The sequence below is a fragment of the Microcaecilia unicolor genome, chromosome 6, assembly GCF_901765095.1.
Source record: "Microcaecilia unicolor chromosome 6, aMicUni1.1, whole genome shotgun sequence".
Classification (NCBI taxonomy): Eukaryota; Metazoa; Chordata; class Amphibia; order Gymnophiona; family Siphonopidae; genus Microcaecilia; species Microcaecilia unicolor.
In genome coordinates, this window is record NC_044036.1 from 88,183,510 (window position 1) to 88,207,776 (window position 24,267).

General features: G+C 40.5%; 1 protein-coding gene and 1 long non-coding RNA gene across 2 annotated transcripts in view; one reads left to right on the plus strand and one right to left on the minus strand.

Annotated features, from left to right (window-relative positions):
• PAPPA2 (pappalysin 2) overlaps nt 1-24,267 on the plus strand; it is a 440,672-nt gene that overhangs the window by 400,686 nt on the left and 15,719 nt on the right. The window contains 1 exon segment of the mRNA XM_030206931.1: nt 22,446-22,544. Coding sequence (XP_030062791.1) covers nt 22,446-22,544 — 99 coding nt within the window.
• Nucleotides 4,646-22,522, minus strand: LOC115472615. Its single transcript, XR_003942525.1, has 3 exons — nt 22,438-22,522; nt 6,406-6,411; nt 4,646-4,656 (listed from the first exon to the last, which is right to left on the minus strand). It is a non-coding gene; the product is annotated as an uncharacterized LOC115472615 (long non-coding RNA).

Genomic DNA, 24,267 nt, shown 5'->3' on the forward strand with positions numbered 1-24,267 from the left:
ATTATTACAAAGGATTAATTGCATTTTTGAACCCACTATCAATGCGATTAGTACTACAGGCTATAATTCTAACCTATTTAGGCTACTGCAATATTGTATTGTGTTATGTTTGCATGATAAGCAACTGCACAGACTTCAGATTGTACAAAATATTGCAGTTAAACTGATTTTAGGAGGCAAATTCACAGATCATGCTACCCCATTTTTGCTAAAATTGCATTGGCTCGCAATAAAAGTAAGAATTGATTTCAGACTCCTGACTATTGTTTTTAAATTTGTATATGGAGTAGCTCTGGAATATCTCAGTACCCTGATTTCATAATATATTCCAAGCAAAATATTGTGTTCTTTTCATGAAAATCAATTGATTGCTCCATCTAATTCCATTTGTCATATATCTTCTATGAGATATAGATCAATAGTAGGTAGAAGACCAGAAATGGAACAAGTTACCAAAAATTTTGAGATCCGTAGATCTTTACCATTTCTTTAGATGTCATTTTTTATGTCATCAATATTTATCTAGAAATTAGGTATGTGACTCGAACTTCCCTAGAGGCATTGATTACTTATATTCTGGTAATGGGAATATGTTTTCTTGGGATTTTAGCCCAATACTATACTGTTATCCACCCCTTATCTGGTTATGTGGAATTTAACTGTCCATCTTAGATTAGATTAGTTTATACCACAATAAATGCTAAACATTAAGAACTGCGGTAAGTGGAAGGGGCCAACCCAACCCAACACTCAAGCACATATAACATTGCAAATCAAACAGTCCTCAATCATTGTCTGGAAGTGAGGGTATTACAAACAATCACATTCCTTCAATCATGCAGCACAGCTTACACTAACTGTGAGATACCCCAGAAGATAATGTGCAAAATGGAGAGATGAAAACTAATGCAACAAGTCTATTTGTTGATGTTCCAGGGATCGTGATGCACCCTGAAGAAGTAAAAACATTATTTAACAATATCTTGCAGTTTTAATAAATGTGTTCCTTCTTCAGGACCAGGCATTTCTGCAGAAGGCACGTCCTTACAGAGAAACCAAAATGCAGAAAAAGGCTTTTATGACAAAGTAGCCTGTAATTGCACCATTTAGTTATCTAAATAATGAAGCAATCAGTTTCATGGCAGTACCTCTGTAAAGTCATTCATAATAAATAACTTGTGACCTTACAGCACTGATAGTATTTAGTATTTTTTTCCAACCATGTTTTCTCCCATTTCCTTTTGGAGTTGGTGAGCGGTCAAAATGTTAGTGATTTATTGCTATAGAAGGCTGTTTATTTTGGGAAAACTGTCCTGAATAGCTGTATAGTAGAGAAAAATCATTGACCCCTCCCATTTCTAATTTACCCTTGCCTCCCACTTATACACCAATAAATAAAACCCTATAATCTGGAATTCATTTCAGGCTTATGCTTCACTGACAGAAATGTGTAGTGGAAACGAAAACATGTCTTCAGAATAGTAATGTTGTTATTGTAGAGTAGGTAGAGATTTGCAGCCAGTGTGATAGCTTGATTTGGTGAATGTTCAGCCACTCTGTTTTTCAGAAATGATGTCACCGTATGTAGTGCAAGAACACTGAACTTAGTCTATTACCCAAAACAGGGAAGCTTTCTTATGAAGCACCATTTGACTGTATGAATAAGGATCCTGGACTGCTTGAATTGTGACTGGTTGAAGTGGATGGAGATTTTTGCTATTTATTTAATTTTTATTTAATTTAATGCACTTTTTTATTCTGCATCAACCAGAAAGATTGAAGCAGATCACATACACAGGGAAAAAACATATATATAACAGCGTTCAGTTGTGATGCCAGGAACAAAAGTGATTGACAGTGCTGTCCTTGTCATTTTTAACCCTGCTTTCTAATGGAAAGAACATTTGTGCTTTTAAGTTAAATAACTGTGAGGTGCTCTTTGGCTCTTAGTTCATATCTGCAATCCATTTATTAGCACAACAGGTTAGTGCTTGAGAGAAGCGTAATGCTTGCCATGAAATGCCTAGTCATCTGCCTGGGGCTAATCCTGTGGCCACCTGGAGGGTCTCTCCCCACCGCAGCTCAAGTCCACCTGTACCTGCCGCTTGTGCTCTACACTAGCACCCTCCTCTCATCAGCTAGGTCACAACCACCTCTGGGCAAGTCTCTCGCTTTAAAATTATTCCCAGTGATTTCTGGGTTACTGGAGGCCACACTCCCAGGGTTCCCACAGTTCCCAGAAAGCACCCACAGACCCAAACCATAAACCACCACGATTCTTAGTCCAGACAAGCAGAGCGAACAAACAATTATGTTTATTTTCATAAAAATATTGAAGTGAACTGTTAAACAGAAGGGGAAAAACAGCACATGATAACAGGTAAGTGAAATAGGATTAATTATAAACTATCTAAACATTTTATCACTACCTGGATAATGCCTGGAAAGTACAGGAAATATGGCTGATCACCAGTTACAGAATATAACTGAACACAGGGTCTCGGCAGAGAAGTCTTTCCCCCTCTACTTCCAAACTGAGACTGACAAATTACCTCACAGTTAGGCGGGAAAAAGAAAACAAACTGTTACGTCTGGTACAGCTTTAAAGAAAACAATCACCATCTGCTGGCCAGCCATGAGAAACACATATCATTAGCAAAACAACCAGGAGAAAAACATGTCATCAGCAAAACAATATATTTCATAAGCTCAGAAACCCACTGTTTTGCCACAATGCTAAACAGGGAACATACTCCTCTGCACAGTGGTATCGCACAAAAGGCAGGTCAGCTAGCTGTCTGGTGACATCACAGAGTTTCATACTGTTTTCAGTGTGCACTTACAGGATGTAAAAAAGTGCTTTTAAAACAGAGTAAGCAATAGCTGAAAACTGTAGAGGAATCACACACAAGTGGCGTGAAGCCTCATTTTTATAATCCACTAAGGACCTGATATTTAAAGGACTGATGCTCCTAAATTTGAGCTCCTTTTACAAATTGGCTATACCTGTACCACCACTTTGCCATGCATCATTTCTGCACTACCGGGAGCTTGTGATAGTGAAGCCCCCACTGCATGCTATTTCTGGCGTGACAAAATTTTTTTTTTTTGCACCAGGGGCTTACCCGGAAGTAATTGGGCAGCACCACATGCTGCCCAGTTACTGCTGGGTTAGTGCGAGAGCCCTTATCACCTCCTAAATAGGTGGCAAAAGGCTCCCCCTGGATATGACTGCGTAGCAAGTGTGCACTTACCACACAGCCATTTCCTTTATTTGCCCTGTACCTGCTATGGTAAAAGGGACCTCGACACATGGGAAATCCATGTGCTGATGCTACTGCAAAGACCCTTTTACTACAGCTTGGTAAAAGAGGCCCTTTGAGAGTTATGCAAATTGGTCTCCCACAAAATTTACTAGGGTTGAGTGCCTAAATTTATACTCAGAATTTCATTAAACTTCTAAATTTAAGAGCAGATTTAGGGCAGGGAAGCAAAGTTAGGAGCTTAAGCACTAATTTTCAGCACTAGGCTCATAAACCTATGCAAATGATGGCAGGTCTATATTTATATGCATAACATTTGCGCTCCTAAACTAAAATGAATTTTCAGCTGTAAATGTGAGCATCTAAGTTTGCCTGAAAATAGGTCACATATTTAGGAACCCAACTTAGACACATACTGTCAGATTCTATATATTGTGCCTAGCGTTCCGTGCTGAAATCCTAAGTGTATTCCATAAAAAACATGCATAACTTAAGTTATGCGTGTTTTAATGGAATACACTTATGATTCACTATTAAAAAGGCTGATTGGCTTGTTAATTGACTTAACAAGCCAATCAGCATTTTAAACAGTATTTAATAAGAAATAATGAGCACTAATTGACAATAATTAGAATTTAAGCACATAACTTGCTAAGCGCATTCTGTAATGAACTGCGCCTAACTTCTAAAGCATGCAGTTCAAAAGGGGCATGGCCATGAGCAGGGAAATAGGGTTTTTATGAGCGTTCCCAAATTTACACATGTTGTTATAGAATATGGCCCAGTCCATGTAAATCTATGTGCAGGGATTTACATCATGTTTTCGTTGGTGTAAAAGGAGACTAAGCGCATTCTATATACCGCGCCTATCTTATAGAATATGTTTAAGTAGAAATGTTTTCCACATGGATTTTTAAGCGCCATATACAGAACCTGGTCCATAACTTTAGGGACTCAGTTTTTTCTGAATAGCAGGTTCTAATTTTTTAAGCCGCATCTATTTGTTTATTTTTATTTGCCCTCCATCCTATGCAGTCAGGCTTTAGGCCTCATTTACAGTCTTCACAGCTGTATTAAATTAAATCTAAACAATAAACAAAAAAAGTTCCACTCAAAAGAAAAAGAGAAAAACTTAACTAGAAAGAGAAGCCTCAAAGAGCTCCAAGTCAGCAGTGACCTAAAGAGCTAAATTGATCACAAGGATCTTCTCTTCATCATCAGCAAACACCTTCTGTTTTTCAGTGTAGAGTCCCAACTTGCAAAACCACAAAATCAAAATACCCACAAATAGTGCCAAACTTCTTATGGGCTGTCAATAAAACACAGGAGAAATCAGGCTCAGTACTGAACAGTAACATCGAAAACATCATACCACTTACTTCTCTTCATAGCACTGACATATCCAGCTACATGTAAAAAGCTCACAAACACTGTCAAGATGGCAACCTCTTTATAGAAAATATGACATCAGACGCCCTCAGACATTTCAAACAATCAGTCTCCACACAGGTATCTTCAAATAAAATGACACCATTCAATTTGGGAATTTAAACACCCGGTTCCAAAGAATTAAGAGTGAAAATCCCCCGCTGTTCTTGCTTCAGCAAAACTTTCCGATGATCTCCTTCTCTTTTTTAATGGAGCAATCCACTGTAAAACTAAACAGTGCAAGTCACCAAAAGTATGATTGGCATGAAAACAATGGGCTGCCACTGGTAGTCCCAATCCACGTTTTTGTAGAGAACATTTATGTTCAGTCAATCTTGTAGCAAGCTTTCTTGTGGTCTGTCCAAAATACAATTTATTACACAGGCATATCAAACAATAAACTTCATGATCAGATTTGCATGTCATTCTCATCCTCAAATCACATTTCTTCTCAGCGATTGGATCAGTAAAAACAGATGTCTTGATCATCATATCACAAAACGTATAATCGCCACACTTAAAGTGACCACTTTACCAGGCTGATCTCTCTGAACACACTCGGGACTTGGTAGTACAGCAGGGCACAATCTCTCTTTCAAATTCCTGCCCCAACTAAATGCAAACCTTAGCGTAGAATTAAAAACAACAGGAATGGTGGCAATTAAACCCCAATGCTTCCTGACTGCTCATATAATATCAGAAGAAGAGGAAGTGTACTTCATCACATACATCAACACTTCTCCATCTGCAAGTTGAGGAGGTTTCGGTGCTAGCAAGAGATCACGATAATTATACTTAGCCGATGACAAGCTGTCTTCAGAACATCTGGAGGGTACCCTCAATGTGACATCTTAGTTGAAAGTTCTTTCGCTTGTCTTTTGAATTCAAAATCATCAGACCATACTCTCCTGTAAAGCATAAATTGCAAGAAAGGCAAACTCTTCTTCATTGATGGTGAATGACAACTACTGGAATCCAAAAATGTGTTTTCATCTTCGTCTTTGTGAAACACTATTGTAGAAAAACTTTCATCTATATTAGTATAAAAATCACAATGCATAGAAAAAGAGATCATAGGATGACAACCATGTAGATAGACAATAAAATCTTCTAGCAGTATCACAGACCTGTCCCACAGCAAAAAAAAATGTTTTCAATGTAACGAACCCAGAATTTCATATGATGAAAAAAAAGCAGTATAAACATATCACTTGCTGGCCTAAACAAATTAACAAATGACAAGACTATTGTGGCTCCCATCGCCACCCCAGAAACCTGCTGAAATAATTTCCATTCAAATTAAAAAAAAATCTCTTGGTAACAGCAGTTGCAAATTTCACAGTGAAAGAAGTCGGTACAGTTGCTGAAGATCTCTGATCCAAAAAACTCTCCATCACTTCTATGGTCTCATTCTCTATCATGGTTCTCTTCTTTTCTCTCCTCATCCCCTCTCTTGTGGAGACCCTTGGGGGCCTGTTCTTTCTCCTCTTCAACCTATTCCTTAGTCCTCTTGCCACTCTGACCAATCCATACGCATCTCCTTTCACTTATATGCTGATGGTATCTTACTTCTGTTCTCCACATATTCATATAATCCTGACCTCACCTTGCTCCAAGATTGCTTGTCACTTATTTCAAATTGGTTAAATGATCACAAATTAGTATTGAATATGGAAAAAACTGTTGGTTCAGTCCAAGGGCTTCCATTCCTGACTCCAGTCTTCATTTTTTCGGAATACTCACCCGTCCTGTTGAGTCATTTCGGTATCTAGGAGTTAACTTACTCCTGCCTTTCTTTCTCATCTCAAATCTCCAACTTATGTAAATTGAGTTTTTTTTATACTTCACCAACTCTGTGCTGTCTGTAGATGTTTTAATCAATCCACTTTTTATTCCCTCGTTCTCTCGCTTCTTATAACTAAACTGGACTACTGTAATATTTCCTACCTAGGGTGTTCTTGCTTAAATTTAAAGAAACTTCAATCTGTCCAGAACACAGCCATTAAACTCATCTGTCATGCATGCAACTTTGATCATGTCTTCCTCTATTGCAAAAATTCCATTGGTTTCCGACTGAACAGCGCGCTGTCTTAAGTCGCTCATTCTTACCTTCACAGCTTACAGAATAGGCTTCCTGGATTATCTTGTCATCTTCACTATCCCTTACTCTCCTCCTGAATTACTCCACTCCATAAATGAATACAGGCTAGTTCTCCCTAATCCTAAGTCAGCTCAATTAGAATTTACCCGTCACCATGCTTTCTTTTTTGATACTCCTTTTTTCTGGAAATCTCTTCCTCTTTCTCTCCATGCTGAATCCTTTTTCAAGAATTTTAAGATTGATCTTAAAACACAGCTATTCAAACAGGCTTTTTCTCTAGAATGGTCATCTTGGGTTTACGTACAATGTCGCTGTTCCCTACATGTTTTCCTTTCCCTTTTTACCAGCCCATGATCTATTCTCCTTCATCCATCCGATCATACATTTTCTTTTGCTGTCTTTTCTTTGTTAAGTACTGCCACGAAATGCCTAGCCACCTGCCTGGGGTTACCCTGCAGCCATTTAGAGGATCTACCACCAGCACAGCTCATATCCGCCTGCACCTGCCTCTGGGCTAATCTCCCACTCTCAAATTATCCCCAGTGATTTCTAGGTTACTGGAGGCCACATTCCCAGTGGTCCCATAGTTCCTAGAAAGCATTCATAGACCTAATACACAAACCACCAGGATTCTTTATCAGTCCAGACAAACAGGGGCAATAAACTAAAATTGTTTATTTTCCGAAAGATTGAACAGTGAAACAGAAAAAGTGCAATCAGCACAACAATAATAGGTAACTGGAATATGGATCAATTATAATACTAACTAAACATTTGTTTACTATCTAAGTAGTACCCGGGGAGATCAGGACATATAGCTGCTCACCCATTATCAAATATAACTGTTTTTACTGGGCTTCAGCAAAGAGATTTCTCTCTCTCTCTCTTCTCCTGGGCTGAAACTGGAGCAAAAGCCGGTAGCTCCTGGGTAACTTCAAACTCCAGGCCAATCAGAGTCCAGAACAACAACATTTGAAAATAGCTGGCTACATCACTTTCTCTGTGTTAACTGAAGAAGAAAAGGTCAGTTCTCTGTAACAGCTTTAATCATAAACATGCACCACCTGCTGGGCAAACTAGAGAAATACATTGCAGAAAAATATTAAAATCTATAACAACCTATTCCCAAGGACTATCGTATCTGGTGAATCAGACCTCCAATGCTAAAGTGTATTTATATATCAAAATGACCTCAATACCTCCACCCCTGGTCTAACACCAATTGGTGAAACAGAACCTTTATATAAAGGATACCAGGGATTCTGTGGGGTTATTTCTTATCATAGGTCATAATTTTAATTAAAATTAAAATACTCAGTTTATTACTTAATCAAAAAACTTATTTGTTTGCATTGGCTGACCTGAATCAGCACATACTCTTACATCTTGCATTAAAGTATCTTAATCACAATGTGTACACGGAGTCTCTTTATCTCTATACCTTCAGTTTTTGTTATTCCTATCTATCCACCTTTTCCTTCTGTCTCATGAAAGGTTACACTTAACTGAATTGTGTTTAATCTTCTCCAGCCGGCTGGTGCCTGTTCATGAGCCCTTGAAGTTTGTGGTAGTGCTTTCTCCGGTATGCAGATCCTTCGTCGCTCCGTTCTTATTTGTCTTACATTGTGTATTTCATCTTAATTTTCCAACTCTGTTGACAAGAACGTCTTGTTTCGCGATAATAATCGCTGCTTCAGGAACTTCTTTACTTGTATTTTTTACTTTCAATTCTGATGTTATCATGCACAAAATGGCCGCGGTTTTTTATATATGACGCCCATAGAGTCCTCCTCCAATCCCTTTGTTTCATTCATTTAAAGGGACTACTAGTAGAATGCCTTCCATTCTACGTTCTTATTTAGTCCTCTGGGCATAGTTGTTTTAAACTGATAAATCAGCCGTTGTTCCCGCTGCCAAAGTTGTTGTTTAATATCCCCCCCTCTCTTACCCTTACTGATCACTTCCAACACAATAAATTGCATTTGCTCAAAAGAATGACCCTTCTCTGCACAGTGCTGTGCCATAGGTGCTTCTAATTTCTTATGCACTATTCCATGTTTATGTTCTATTATACGTGTTTTAAATTTTCTTGAAGTGTGTCCTATATAGATCTTACTACATGGACATCTGCTTGCGTATACTACATTCTCTGTCTCACAAGTAGCTTGGCCTCTCACTGTAATCATTTGTTGTCCATGTTCCCATTCTAGAATCGATCCTTCTAAAATATTTGGACAAATACTACATCTATCACATTTCTTTTGGATGCCTGTAATTGTCTGTCCTTTTGTCCATACGTCTGATCTACAAAGAGTATCTTGCAGATTCGTGTTCCTCTTGTATGAAACCATCAATCTTTTGTCTTTAAATTCACTCTGTGTTTGCAGTATACCCCAATGTTTTTTTAATATTTTTGTTATCTTATCTGATTCTTTTGTATATTTCAAAATACAATTAATTTGTGGCTCTTCTGTCTTTTTTCTAGGTTGTAATAACCATTCTCTGTCATTAAACCTTGCTCTTTTTTGAGCCCGTTTTATTTCCTTGTTGGGGTAACCTCTTTCTTGAAATTTACTCTTCAATATTTCTGATTTTTCCACATATTTCTGAGTGGAATCACATATTCTTCTATATCGTATGAATTGCGAAAAAGGTAAACTCCCTATCAGATGTTTAGGATGCATACTGTCGTATGCCAAAAGAGAGTTGCTATCCGTTGGTTTTGTATACAGATCTGTGTGTAGCTCTTGCCCTTCTTTTTGAATCCATATATCTAAAAAATTAATATGGACCTTGTCCAAGTTGTAGTCAAACTTGATTGTTGGATGACAGCAATTCAGTTTCTCTACAAACTGTGAAAGTTCTTGTTCTGTACCTTCCCATAGGGCAAAAACATCGTCTATGTAACGACCCCAATATATAAATTTCTGCCATTCGGGGGCGGTATAGACATATTTTTGCTCATAACGTGCCATAAACAAGTTAGCTATTGAGGGAGCACACGTGGCTCCCATTGCTATTCCCGCTACTTGCAAATATAGCTGGTCATCAAACAAAAAGAAATTGTTTTTCAATGCCAAGCTTATGAGCCCTTGTAAAAATGTTGTAGGGACTGTCCATGGTCTCACCCGTGTGTTTAGGGCTTGTTCTGTCACTTCTAGTGCTTCATTTTGAGGTATCGAAGTATATAATGCTCTCACATCTAAAGTGACTAATTTTGTTGAATGTGAGATCTTGACGTTAGCTATCTGTTTCAAAAAATGCATAGAATCTTTTATGTACGATGGTATTTCCACCATAAGTGGACGTAAGAATGTGTCTACATACTGGCAGATACGTTCAGATAGAGAATTTCTAGCTGACACTATTGGCCTGCCTGGAGGTTTGCTAAGGTTTTTATGGATTTTGGGCACTGTATACAGGATGGGGGTCCTAGCTTGCATATGACATAGAAATTTATTTTCTTTTTTCATTAGGAACCCTTGTATCAGGGCTACCTTTGTGTATCTCTGAAGAGTAGTAAGTATATCCAATGTGGGATCTTCAGTTAGTAACTTATAAGTATGCTGATCTGACAGCTGGTGCATTATTTCTGCCATATAGAGGCATATTTTCAAAGCACTTTGGGAGGCTAAGTTCCATAGGTTTCTATGGAACTTTGGGAGGCTAAGTGCTTTGAAAATGAGCTTGATAGTCTTCTTTAGTTTGTATAACTATGGCCCCTCCCTTGTCAGCTCTTCGAATTACTATTGATGAATTTTTCCTTAGTTGTTGAAGGGCTTGATTTTGCTCTTTTGTTATAGCAATGGGAGCCACGTGTGCTCCCTCAATAGCTAACTTGTTTATGGCACGTTATGAGCAAAAATATGTCTATACCGCCCCCGAATGGCAGAAATTTATATATTGGGGTCGTTACATAGACGATGTTTTTGCCCTATGGGAAGGTACAGAACAAGAACTTTCACAGTTTGTAGAGAAACTGAATTGCTGTCATCCAACAATCAAGTTTGACTACAACTTGGACAAGGTCCATATTAATTTTTTAGATATATGGATTCAAAAAGAAGGGCAAGAGCTACACACAGATCTGTATACAAAACCAACGGATAGCAACTCTCTTTTGGCATACGACAGTATGCATCCTAAACATCTGATAGGGAGTTTACCTTTTTCGCAATTCATACGATATAGAAGAATATGTGATTCCACTCAGAAATATGTGGAAAAATCAGAAATATTGAAGAGTAAATTTCAAGAAAGAGGTTACCCCAACAAGGAAATAAAACGGGCTCAAAAAAGAGCAAGGTTTAATGACAGAGAATGGTTATTACAACCTAGAAAAAAGACAGAAGAGCCACAAATTAATTGTATTTTGAAATATACAAAAGAATCAGATAAGATAACAAAAATATTAAAAAAACATTGGGGTATACTGCAAACACAGAGTGAATTTAAAGACAAAAGATTGATGGTTTCATACAAGAGGAACACGAATCTGCAAGATACTCTTTGTAGATCAGACGTATGGACAAAAGGACAGACAATTACAGGCATCCAAAAGAAATGTGATAGATGTAGTATTTGTCCAAATATTTTAGAAGGATCGATTCTAGAATGGGAACATGGACAACAAATGATTACAGTGAGAGGCCAAGCTACTTGTGAGACAGAGAATGTAGTATACGCAAGCAGATGTCCATGTAGTAAGATCTATATAGGACACACTTCAAGAAAATTTAAAACACGTATAATAGAACATAAACATGGAATAGTGCATAAGAAATTAGAAGCACCTATGGCACAGCACTGTGCAGAGAAGGGTCATTCTTTTGAGCAAATGCAATTTATTGTGTTGGAAGTGATCAGTAAGGGTAAGAGAGGGGGGGATATTAAACAACAACTTTGGCAGCGGGAACAACGGCTGATTTATCAGTTTAAAACAACTATGCCCAGAGGACTAAATAAGAACGTAGAATGGAAGGCATTCTACTAGTGGTCCCTTTAAATGAATGAAACAAAGGGATTGGAGGAGGACTCTATGGGCGTCATATATAAAAAACCGCGGCCATTTTGTGCACGATAACATCAGAATTGAAAGTAAAAAATACAAGTAAAGAAGTTCCTGAAGCAGCGATTATTATCGCGAAACAAGACGTTCTTGTCAACAGAGTTGGAAAATTAAGATGAAATACACAATGTAAGACAAATAAGAACGGAGCGACGAAGGGTCTGCATATCGGAGAAAGCACTACCACAAACTTCAAGGGCTCATGAACAGGCACCAGCCGGCTGGAGAAGATTAAACACAATTCAGTTAAGTGTAACCTTTCATGAGACAGAAGGAAAAGGTGGATAGATAGGAATAACAAAAACTGAAGGTATAGAGATAAAGAGACTCCGTGTACACATTGTGATTAAGATACTTTAATGCAAGATGTAAGAGTATGTGCTGATTCAGGTCAGCCAATGCAAACAAATAAGTTTTTTGATTAAGTAATAAACTGAGTATTTTAATTTTAATTAAAATTATGACCTATGATAAGAAATAACCCCACAGAATCCCTGGTATCCTTTATATAAAGGTTCTGTTTCACCAATTGGTGTTAGACCAGGGGTGGAGGTATTGAGGTCATTTTGATATATAAATACACTTTAGCATTGGAGGTCTGATTCACCAGATACGATAGTCCTTGGGAATAGGTTGTTATAGATTATAGTAAACCAAGGTACCCAATTATAGGAAAAATAGAAAAATATTAAACAAATATCACAGGTTTAAAACACACTGTTCTGTCACAAGTACATTTTAGTATGCATGGCTTTAATCTTCGTTCCTATTGAATTTTGGAGTTCTTTTCTTTGCTGTTTATTTGTTTTTATTGTAAACTGCCCAGTTCTGCGAGTCAGCTTGGGCGGTATAATAAGTTTTAATAACTATAAACTATTTGCTCTACCGCCCTTCGTTAGCACATCAAAGCACTTTACAATAATAACATTTAAAAAAAAAATCAAAATCAAGAGTAGATTAAAAAAGGAAACAACATTAAAATGCAATGTCAGTTCTTAAAACAGCCCATCTAGTCAGATCCAAAGGTTTTCAGCCTTTTTTAAAATTTCATAAGCAAAGTCTCCATTCAAAGGTACTCAGAAAATGCATTCCGAGGGAGATGCGTCAAGATGCAAAAAGCGGGGAAGAAATCACAATCAACCTATATTTTTAGAATCATAGGACTCTAGTAGGAGTGTATGAAATGAGGCATTTTGAAAGCATGTGTGGTAGGCCTATATCCAGAATCGCAGCAATGTTTTAGGCGTGATATACAGAATCTAGTCCATAATGTATTAAGTAGACATTATCAGCAGAAAGCAACTAACACCTTTTAACTGGATAAGCATGGCTAATGAACTGAGAAATAAATGGAAAAAAATTGGTTAAAGGATCCAGGGACCAAAGCTGCATGCCCAAATTCTAACTAGTGCTCTAATTTCAGCACACAAGTTATAGAATAGTGCTAGTTGTGTACCCAACTTAATTGTTAAATTAGACACAAATTGACCATAAGTATCAATAATGGCTCGTAATTGGCATTAATCGGTGCTAATTGGCACTAATTTGTAGTTATACGCATAATTTATGTCCAAAGTTGGACTTAAAACATCATATTGAAAATGCCCCTCCACTTGTATCTTTGAAACACTCATTTTGAACCTCACTATGCTCTTCTTTCTTGTTTTGTGTATGATCCATTAAATCTGTTCTTTTCCAGATAAGGATGACATTCAGACTCTGGTTCATGTGTAGATTTTGAATCACTTCAAGTATTGCAATGCTTTGTTTTATGGGCTAAAATTCTCTTCCTTAAAAACACTGCTGCCAGACTTCTACATAGCATGGTGAAATTCAACCTTATTCAGTTTTCATTGCAGTTACAGCTTTTATATTCTGCTTTAACCCAGTGGCGTAGCTACAGGTGGACCTAGGTGGGCACAGGCTCATCCAGTCTAGTGGCCCCCAAACTACCTCATTGGTGATGCCTCACTCTTCTCTCCCTCATGGCAGCTGCCCATCTCTCTCTGAACCTCCCTGCCCCCATTTACCTTTGAGCCGTCGGCGGCAGCGTCTTCTATATGCAACCTGCGCCAGCCCTACAGGCTTCCCTCTACCGCATCATGCCCTCAATGACATCACTTTCTGTTTCTTCACTGGCAGGGACATGGTAGAGGGGAGCCTGCAGGGTTGGTGCAGGTTGCTTACTGGAATTGCTGTTGGCGATGGCTTTGAGGTAGACCAGAGAGGGGGGAGAGAGGAGCAGATGCCAGGCGGGGAGGGGGGGAGAGAGGAGCAGATGCTGGGTAGGAAAAGGGGAGAGAAGAGCAGATGCTGGGTGAAGGGGAAGAAAGATGATGATAACAGGGGCAGAGGGAAAGTTTGGGGGAAGAAAGATGATGATAGCAGGGGCAGAGGGAAATTTTTTTAAAACTATTTATGTACAGAGGTGGGGGTGGGAAGGGCCCACCCAGGTTAAGTCGGGATCCACAAGAAATGGCAGGTTTGGCTACACTCCTGCTTTAACCAACTATAGTCCTAAGTGGATCACAAGTAAAGAAGCTAGATCACCAATCTAGGGAGTCACAAAAAGGACATAAATGACTTTGTTTATAAAACTAATAAAACAACTATCTAGCCAAAACATATTTATTAAATAAAATTGTTTTGATCGCTCCCATTCTTCAGGGCTGGCTTTTGGGGTGAGCTGCTGAGGCACTGACTGAAAGCACCAAAAAACTTTTTCTCACCAGCTCATCTTCTATTGCATCAAGGACACTGCCATTTAAACTCAGAGCATGCAGGTGTAGGGTTACCATATTTGTGGAGCCAAAAAAACAAAAGAGACACAAAAAATAAAAAGTGGTTGCTGCCGTTGCTAAAGAAATATTTAATCGTAGCAAATGTATATATGGACTTTAGTTAGTGAACACACATCAAACAGTGACTGACTTACAGTACAGCAGTAGACAATAATTTACTTTCAAAAACTTCCAGATTTGAGTTTGACTGAGTCTGAGCCCAAGCGTACTCATCAGAAGAGCGGATATCCCAAAACAACTTTGGCTGACTTCTGAGATACATGTGAACGTCTTTGCATGACAGATGCTTAAAGTTGTGCTGCGTGAACAAAATTCCTTTGACCGATTCAACCAGCAGGGAAACAAATGCCTTTCTCTCTATAGCACCCCCATGTGTATGTGGGTAGGGGTGTTGGTCATAGGCACATAAAAGGAAAAGAGGCTATTTTCCTAAAAATTAAAAACACAGAGGACATATATTAAGAAGTCCAAAAGGAGCTCTTAAAAGAAGACGTATGATAATCTTATGCCAGTGTGCGCAACCCCTACAGATTATTTATTATTATTTATTGCATTTGTATCCCACATTATCCCACCTTTTTGCAGGCTCAATGTGGCTTACAATAAATCATGGATAGTGGAAATGAGAGGAGAATTGACATTTAGTGTTACAGAAGTATTTTGGGTAGCATGGTAATGGAAAACAAGATAGTGACATGACATAAGGCATTCTTAACATTGCTAGATATGAATGTGGATTTCACAAGTTTTGGTCTTTGTGGTATATCTTGTCGAAAAGATGGGTCTTCAGCTGTTTGCAGAAGTTGGTCAGTTCATAGGTCGCTTTTAAGTTCTGTGGCAGTGCGTTCCAGAATTGCGTGCTCATATAGGAAAAGGTTGATGCGTGCATTAGTTTATATTTTAGGCCTTTGCAGTTAGGGAAATGAAGATTAAGGAATGTGCGAGATGATCTTTTAGCATTCCTGGGTGGTAGGTCGATCAGGTCCTACATGTAGGCTGGGGCCTCGCCGTGGAGGATTTTGTGTACTAGGATGCATACTTTGAACGTGATGCGTTCTTTGAGTGATAACCAGTGTAGCTTCTCTCGTAGGGGCTTTGCGCTTTCGTATTTTGGTTTTCCAAATATGAGTCTGGCTGCTGTGTTCTAGGCTGTCTGGAGTTTTTTGAGTATTTGCTCTTTGCAGCCAGTGTAGAGTGAGTTGCAGTGGTCTAAGTGACTGAGTACTGATGATTGTACCAAATTCCGGAAAACGGTTCTAGGGAAGTATGGTTTTACTCTTTTTAATTTCCACATTGAGTGGAACATCTTTTTGGTTATGATTTTTGCGTGATTCTCTAGTGTCAGGTGCCGGTCAATGGTGACTCCTAGAATTTTCAGGGTTTCTGAAATTGGTAGATTTCATTTTGGGGTGTTGATGGTGGTAAATTTGCTCATATTGTGCTGAGAGGTGAGTATTAGGCATTGGATTTTTTCTGCATTGAGTTTTAATTGAAAGGCATCTGCCCATGAGTGCATGATATGTAGACTTTGGTTGATTTCATTGGAAATTTCTTTTAGGTCTTGTTTGAATGGGATGTAGATCATTACATCATCAGCGTAAATATATGGGTTGAAGTTTTGTTTTGATAGTAGTTTGGCCAAGGGTGTCATCATTAGGTTGAATATAGCCGGTGAGAGGGGGGATCCCTGTGGAACTCCACATTCAGGTGTCCATGTGGCTGATGTTGTTGAATTTGATGTCACTTGATATGAGCATGTAGTTAGGAATCCTTTAAACCAGTTGAGAACGTTGACTCCGATGCCGAAGTATTCAAGGATGTGTAGTAGGATTCCATGATCAACCATGTCGAAGGCACTTGACATGTCGAATTGTAGAAGTAATATATTCATACCGGTTGCAATCATTTGTTTGAATTTATTCATGAGAGTAACTAGTACTGTTTCAGTGCTGTGATTAGAGCGAAATCCAGACTGGGACTCTTGTAGTATTGAGAACTTGTTTAGATAGTCTGTGAGTTGTTTGGTAACCATCCCTTCTGTTATTTTGGTTATTAGATGCCACTGCCTCTCTGTTCCCTCTATCTTGCATGTACACATTGCCACAAAAAGGTCGTCTAGTAGCTGCACACTTTCCACTGAGCATGAGACAGAGTCAGCAGGAGAATGAAGAAGGAGCAGGAGCTGGTGTTCCTATCCCCTTTGCTCCTCTTCATCTGTGTCATGCCTACAAACAGTTTCATAATTCACAGATGTCATTTCCTGTAAGCTAATCTTTCAGTGAATGATATAAATCCATAGGAAGTGTTTCCAAGAATTTTGAACAAAATGGCAGGGCTGTCATAGACTGAGAGGAACAATAGGGACAGCAGTGTGGGTTGTAGGATTGTGGTGATGATGTGAGAGTGGCAGTTAGGAAGCCAAAAGCAGCGGCTATGCTGGCCAAAAGATAAATACATTATTAAGGTATGGATAGAGTTACCATAAGTCCTCTTTTTAGAGTACATGTCTTCTTTTTGGACATCTTCAGATATGTCCTACAGGATTTTAATTTTTAGGGAAATGACCTCTTTTTCTGTTATGTGCCTATGACCAACACACCTACCCACATAATGGGAGAAACCATCTCAGTCTGGACACGGAGGGGAAAAGGCATTGCTAATCCTCTCTCTGCTCAACTGCTGGTTGAATCTGTCAAAGGAATTTTGTTCATCAGCACATATGTCATGCAAAGACTTTCACATGTATCTCAGAAGTCAGTCAAAGGGATATGCGCTGTTATAAGTACGCATAGACTCAGTTGAACTCAAATCCACAAGTTCTTGAAAAGTAGAATGTTTACTGCTGTACTGTGAGTAAGTCACTGTTTGATGTGTGTTCATTAACTACAATTAAATATTTCTTTATCAAAGGTAGCAACCATTTTCATTTTTTCTGTCCTCTTTTTTGTCTCTGCAAATATGGTAACCCTAGGTATAGAGAGAAAATAATTTGTGGGGGACTAAGAAACTGATGGGAAGGAAATTACTAAGGATTTATTTGGATTGGGGTAAGAGAAATATGGGGGCTACCTGTTTTTAAATCTATGCTGAAAACCCACCTTTTCACTACTGCCTTTGGCTCCTAACCCTACTCATTTGCCCGCCTTCTCTCCTGTTCCTCTTTACCAGTAATTCCCTTGCCCGTAAATGTCTTGTCTGTCTGTTTTTACCTAGATTGTAAGCTCTTTGAGCAGGGACTGTCTCTGTTTGTCTCGTGTTCAGCGCTGCGTACGCCTGGTAGCGCTATACAAATGTTATTAGTAGTAATAGTAGTAGGTGGCAAAAAAGCAAAAGCTGACACACAGATCCATAAACCCTTCAGGCAGTCCTGCCAATCATATCTGAGTTTAATTTTAAGCTCCTCATCTTGATACATCAGGTCATGACCACAGGTTCTTCGAAATATAATTTATGAGCTCATGCTTCCATATAGCCCCACTCAGGCCCTTAAATCCTCATTAACCTGCTCACAATCCCCCCTCCATCCAAACTACATTTGGAAATCAGCTAGAGCACCTCTTTAAGCTATTTGGCCCCATCTTTATGATATACCGAGCCCAACATCCCTATACTAAAGTCAAAAGTGCCAGAAAGATATGGCTGTTCTCACAGGCTTACAGGCAGTCTGACAGTTTGCTTCAACCTATGGGCTGGAGCTATCGAATCACAGGGCTGGGACGGGGGAGGGGGGGGGGGGTTGCATCCTGCATGCATAAATTCTGGAAACCATCTCTGTGTCTGTCAGTGGCGTAGCCAGAAGTCAATTTTTGGGTGGGCCAACAGGTTGGATGGGTGGGCACTAGACAGTGGTGTGCTGGTAAATGTTTAACAACAGGCTCTCTCCCCGGTCCACCTCTGCGCCCGTCCACCTCCCCCCCCCCCCCCCCCCCCCGTCCACCTCCCCTCAAAATTGCAGAGCTGGCTATAGCCGGGGAGAGAGCCTGGGGGGGGGGGGGGGGCAATGCATTACTGTCTCCAGGAAAAAAAAATTAAATGATCCCAGGTTCCAATTTAATTCATGTTTAATGTGGGATAAAATGCCATAAATAAGTAAATAAATATAAACTTTTAATGTTGAGCACCTGATTCTCAAAGTGGACATATTCCAAACACTATAATGAAAATAAAATGATTTTTTTCTACCTTTGTTGTCTGGTGACTGTTTTTCTGATCATGCTGGCCCAGTATCCGATTCTGTTGCTATCTGTCCTCTTAACTCCGTTTCCAGGGCTTCCTTTCCATTTATTTCTTTACTTTCCTCCTTTCTTCTTCATTTCTTGCTCTATATCCATAAGTAAATGCTGGGTCCTCTGCAGACTTGACTGTCTAGTGGATCCAGCTTCTGCCTATTTTCTTCATCCATGTGCAGTTTTTCTCCTCTCTTCCCTCATCTCATCTCCTTCCTCATTCTTCCATCCCCTCCATCCATGTCCAGCATTTCTTCTCTCTCCCTTCCCTCTCTTCCATCCATGTCCAGCAACCCTCCTCTCCCCTTCCCTCCATCCAGCAACCCTCCTCTCCCCTTCTTCCACCATGTCCAGCAACCCTCCTCTCCCGTTCCCTTCATCCAGCAACCCTCCTCTCCCCTGCCCTCTCCTCTCCCCTTCTTCCACCATGTCCAGCAACCCTCCTCTCCCCTTCCCTCCATCCAGCAACCCTCCTCTCCCCTTCTTCCACCATGTCCAGCAACCCTCCTCTCCCCTTCCCTTCATCCAGCAACCCTCCTCTCCCCTGCCCTCTCCTCTCCCCTTCTTCCACCATGTCCAGCAACCCTCCTCTCCCCTTCCCTCCATCCAGCAACCCTCCTCTCCCCTTCTTCCACCATATCCAGCAACCCTCCTCTCCCCTTCCCTTCATCCAGCAACCCTCCTCTCCCCTGCCCTCTCCTCTCCCCTTCTTCCACCATATCCAGCAACCCTCCTCTCCCCTTCCCTTCATCCAGCAACCCTCCTCTCCCCTGCCCTCTCCTCTCCCCTTCTTCCACCATGTCCAGCAGCCCTCCTCTCCCCTTCCCTCCATCCAGCAACCCTCCTCCCCTTCTTCCACCATGTGCAGCAACCCTCCTCTCCTGTCTGCCCTGTTTCCTTCCACCCCCCCCCTGCCGCCGTACCTTTAAATATTACAGTTTTGCTGGAGTCGCGGGCAGCCGGCATTGAAGACATCGGCAGGCTTACGCCGGTTCCAGCAGCCTTCCCTTCCCTCGTTGCAAGTCGGATGATGGCTCCGCCCTCTTCTGACGTATTTCCTGTTTCTACGAGGGCGGAGCCATCATCCGACTTGCAACGAGGGAAGGGAAGGCTGCTGGAACCGGCATAAGCCTGCCGATGTCTTCAATGCCGGCTGCCCACGACTCCAGCAAAACTGTAATATTTAAAGGTACGGCGGGCGGCGGCGGCGGGGGGCGGGGCAGTGGCGGGCTGGGGAGGCAGATGCGGGATCGGAGCTCAGCCTGGTCCCTCCACTCCGCTGCCTCCACTGCTGGGTGGGCCTGAACCAAAACTGGGTGGGCCTGGGCCCACCCAGGCCCACCCGTGGCTACGCCCCTGTCTGTTCTTTTCTGCCCTTATCCCATGCTACATCTCTGTTTTAATCTGTCTTTCCTGTGTTGTAGGATACCTCTGTTGACTTATTCTTATATTCTTATTGTTGAACGATCGTTCAATTGCTTAGGCGATTAGATTTGAAAGATGGTCAAGGAAACAATTAAACTACACTAAATTGTTAACCAGGTTGCAAGATACATATGCACATTTGTACATACATTCCTGTGGCTAATTTCCTAAGGGAATATACCTGAGTAGTGGAAGCTCATGTCCGGAAATAGCACAGCTACTTTGCATCTGCTGCTTCCATAGGCAGCTGATTGAGAGTATAAAAAAGAAAATTCATTTAAAAATCAAATATATGTATGTATGTGTGTCTGTGGGAGGGGGCATTAGTTAAAGGTTCTTTCTGTGTGTGTAGGTGGTTTTACATAGAGAGAAAAAGCCTTTTATAAAATTGTCCCACAGTGCACTGGTATAGCCACAGGGGTGAGGGGCTTGGGGGCCGAGGCCTGGCTGGCGGGGATGCCAAGCCCTGCCAGACGAAGACCTCTCCTGCCTGAGTTTCGCCTGCATCAGTACTTATTCAGCAAGCGTGCTTCTCCACTAATGTTGGCCCTCTTAAATATGCTCAGTTCAGGTCTAACTTAACATGCGCGGAAGAGCAAGCATTAGCAGCGAAGTGCACCTAAGGGCACAGGCAGAAGAGTTCTGGTGGGGCTTGGCATCCTTGTCAGCTCAGGTATTCATATTTTCAGGAGCTGAGGGCAAAGACTGGGATCATGGGTAGAGAGGGGGGGGGGGAGATTTGTATGCCCACCCACCTTGGCTAATGCCCACCCAGAGTTGATTGTCTGGCTAAGCCACTGCCACAGTGTATGCCTATGTGTAGACAAGATGGCATGTGGTGGAGAGGTGCAGAGGTAGAGTTGCAATGTACCTGCATATTTTATAAAATATATGGGTACAAGAAGGAAAGGGAAGGGATTTGATATACTGCCTTTCTGTGGTTACAGGCAAAGAAGTTTACATTTTATATAGATATACAGATACTTTTCTGTCCCTAATGGGCTCACAATCTAAGTTTTTGTACCTGGGGCAATAGAGGGTTAAGTGCTATATACACTGCTTCAGACAAGGGCGGTATATAAATGTTAATAAATTAAAAATGCAAATGAAAAATGACTTGTCCAGAGTCACAAGGAGTTGCAGTGGGAATTGAACTCAGTTTCAAATGCATTTCATTGTTGTACTTTCCATCAGCTGCCCACAGAAGCAGCAGGTGCAAAGTAGCTGCTCTGTTTCCGGACACAAGATTCTCTGATTTCTGTTGCTCTTTGTTTTGTTAATTGAACCCAGTTCCCCAGGTTCTCAGCCTACTGCACAAACCATTAGGTTCCTCCTCCACATACTCACATTTCCATTTTTTTCAGAGCAGGTGTAAATGTGGGCATCGGTCCTGGGAGGCTATTTTATAAAGTCATGTAGGCAGCTATGTTGCCTTTATCGAATAGGTACCTTTGTGGCTGTCACATATAGGCATCTTGTTATAAAATCAGGCCCATACTATTTTCCTCTTCCAAATTACAGCCCTTACCCCTGAGAATGTCTTTTTTATACATATAAATATAGAAACACAGTCTATTGAAGACTGTTAGTTCTGAAGCAGCTAACGCGAAACGGGACCTGTTGACCACGGTCTGATCATGGTCTTGGTTAAAGAAGGCTGTTCGTCTGCCTAAGTTAAGCAATTTTCTAGGACTGTACAGCAGTGCGATGCATTTATTTAGAAACTGAAAAATAATTTAAAAATAAGGAGGATTTTAGCCGCCGATGATGATGAAGCCCTAGCCCTCACCCTGTTATAAATACAGGAGAGGTGCTTCTAGAGGCGTTTTCCTCCAGAAAGGATACTTTTATGCTTACATACTTGTGACTGTGTTTCTATATTTATATGTATAGAATTAGAAACCAGTTCCCTAATAATACCTATAGTTTATCTCTATATATCAATGTCTCTTTTATAACATTATATGCGTGGCAACGCCTGTTCATAGTTTTAATTCTTATGAAGGGTGATATTTTCAACCAAAGCGGTCTGCCTGGGTCAATAGCTATTTATCTATCTTTGATAGCTGTCCTCTGAAAGTCTGGATGCAAAATGTTACAGCAGTTCCCTTTGTTTTTTCATTACCTCATTAGCCTTTCCAAGCAGATGGTTGGTGCGACATTAACAACAACCGGGCATACTGCCAGTATGATGGAGGAGACTGCTGCGCCTCCACCCTTTCATCCAAGAAGGTAAGGCAGTGTTGCATCACAAAGCTAACAGCAGAACTTCTCTCCTTAGCTCTCCTCCTTCTTCTCTGCCCTGTCTACTAAAGATATACAGTCTTCAACAGAACCAGTCTATGTGGCTCTACTAGCTGTTAGAAAAGAACAGCTATGCTTTCCTCCCTTCTCCGAAAACTTCAAGCACATTTTCTAGCTAGCTAGCTACTATCTCCAGTGCTATTAAAATAATGTTTTTTAAAGCAACCATTAAAACATCACGCTGGTTGCAAAAATGCTGTTTCTTCTCAGTTCTGTCCATCACTATTCCCTCTAAGCTAAGTAGGACTACAGTGGATGGTGGTGCTTCAATATTGTATTTTCAATAGCTAGGGACAGGCAGGTTCCCTGGAGTCCTGAAGAGCTCATCTATCCGTCACTATTGAAAAGGTGATAGTAAAACAGTGCCCCCCACTGGCAGGACTGTAGGTGGAGGACTCCCAATGTACTTACATGGAATAGTGCAGTCCAGTACTGAGCAATGGCACAAATCTGTTAACCGCCTGGGGTCCTGCACACCTAGCACCCCACTCAGGTTAATATCTTATGAGCTACCAATCCACTTACCCCTGGATTCTATATAGGTTGCCAAAATGTGGCCACAGATCCCAGATTTGCATGCAAACTATTTAGCTAAAGAGCTGATTGGTGTTAATTGACACTCGTTTGGCATTATGCATGGATCTGCCCTGCACCCTATTCTATAAAATGTGTGGCTAAATTTTATAGTGGCAACTCAAAAGGGAGTGTGGCCATGGAAGGGTCATGTATGCGCACAACTGCCAGCATTAACATCAGATTTTAGCAGGCATAAGTGCTGTGCCCAAAGGACAGTACTAGATCCGTACAAAGCTAATATTCTATATATTGGCGTTCCGCACAGAACACCCTCTACAGAATACTAGTTTAGCGTGGATCTTCCCAGTGCCTAACTTTGAGCACTGTTTATAGAATTCCCCCCTTACAGGTAGCTAAAGAAGGAGCTTAATAATTTTAGATGGTAAGAATGTGCAGAAATGCAAGTATTGTAGTCATGTTCATGCATAGGTGCTATTAACATGCATGGAGACATATGGAGACATATGCACATAAATGAACATTTTCCAGCGATGTGGTATTCTGTGTGCACCAAGATGATGTGTACTTTATAGGTGACCGTTCGTGGGTCTTATAGAAATAGATTATGAAATATAATGTACACATGTTATTTTGCAATCTAGGCAAGGGAACTTATGCTAGCTCCATGGCTGATGTATATGATCACACTTCAAATATATAGTAGATACATATTTTACTCCTTACACTAGTAAGAAAGAAAAATAAGTACCTACTTTTCTTTATAGAATAGGCTTCAAATACACACAGTCTAAATCTAGGTGCCCTGTTATATAATTACCATCTTAATGCTAAAATACAAAGAACTGCATCTGGAGTAGGGCATCCCAAAGCACTGTCAGATTGTCTAGATATCCACAATAAATAGTGCACAACCAGAGACCATCAGCAGCACTACAGAGAGGTACCCACTATTAGCTGCCCCACACCCTCTGCTGGTTGCTGTATGTCAGTGAAACCAAAGATTGAATACCCTCTCACCTAATCATTGATTACCAACAATAGACAGGTCTAGGACAGTGTCACCCTAGAATTATAGACATATGTGGAATGAAGATAAGGGCGAAGTACTGCAGAG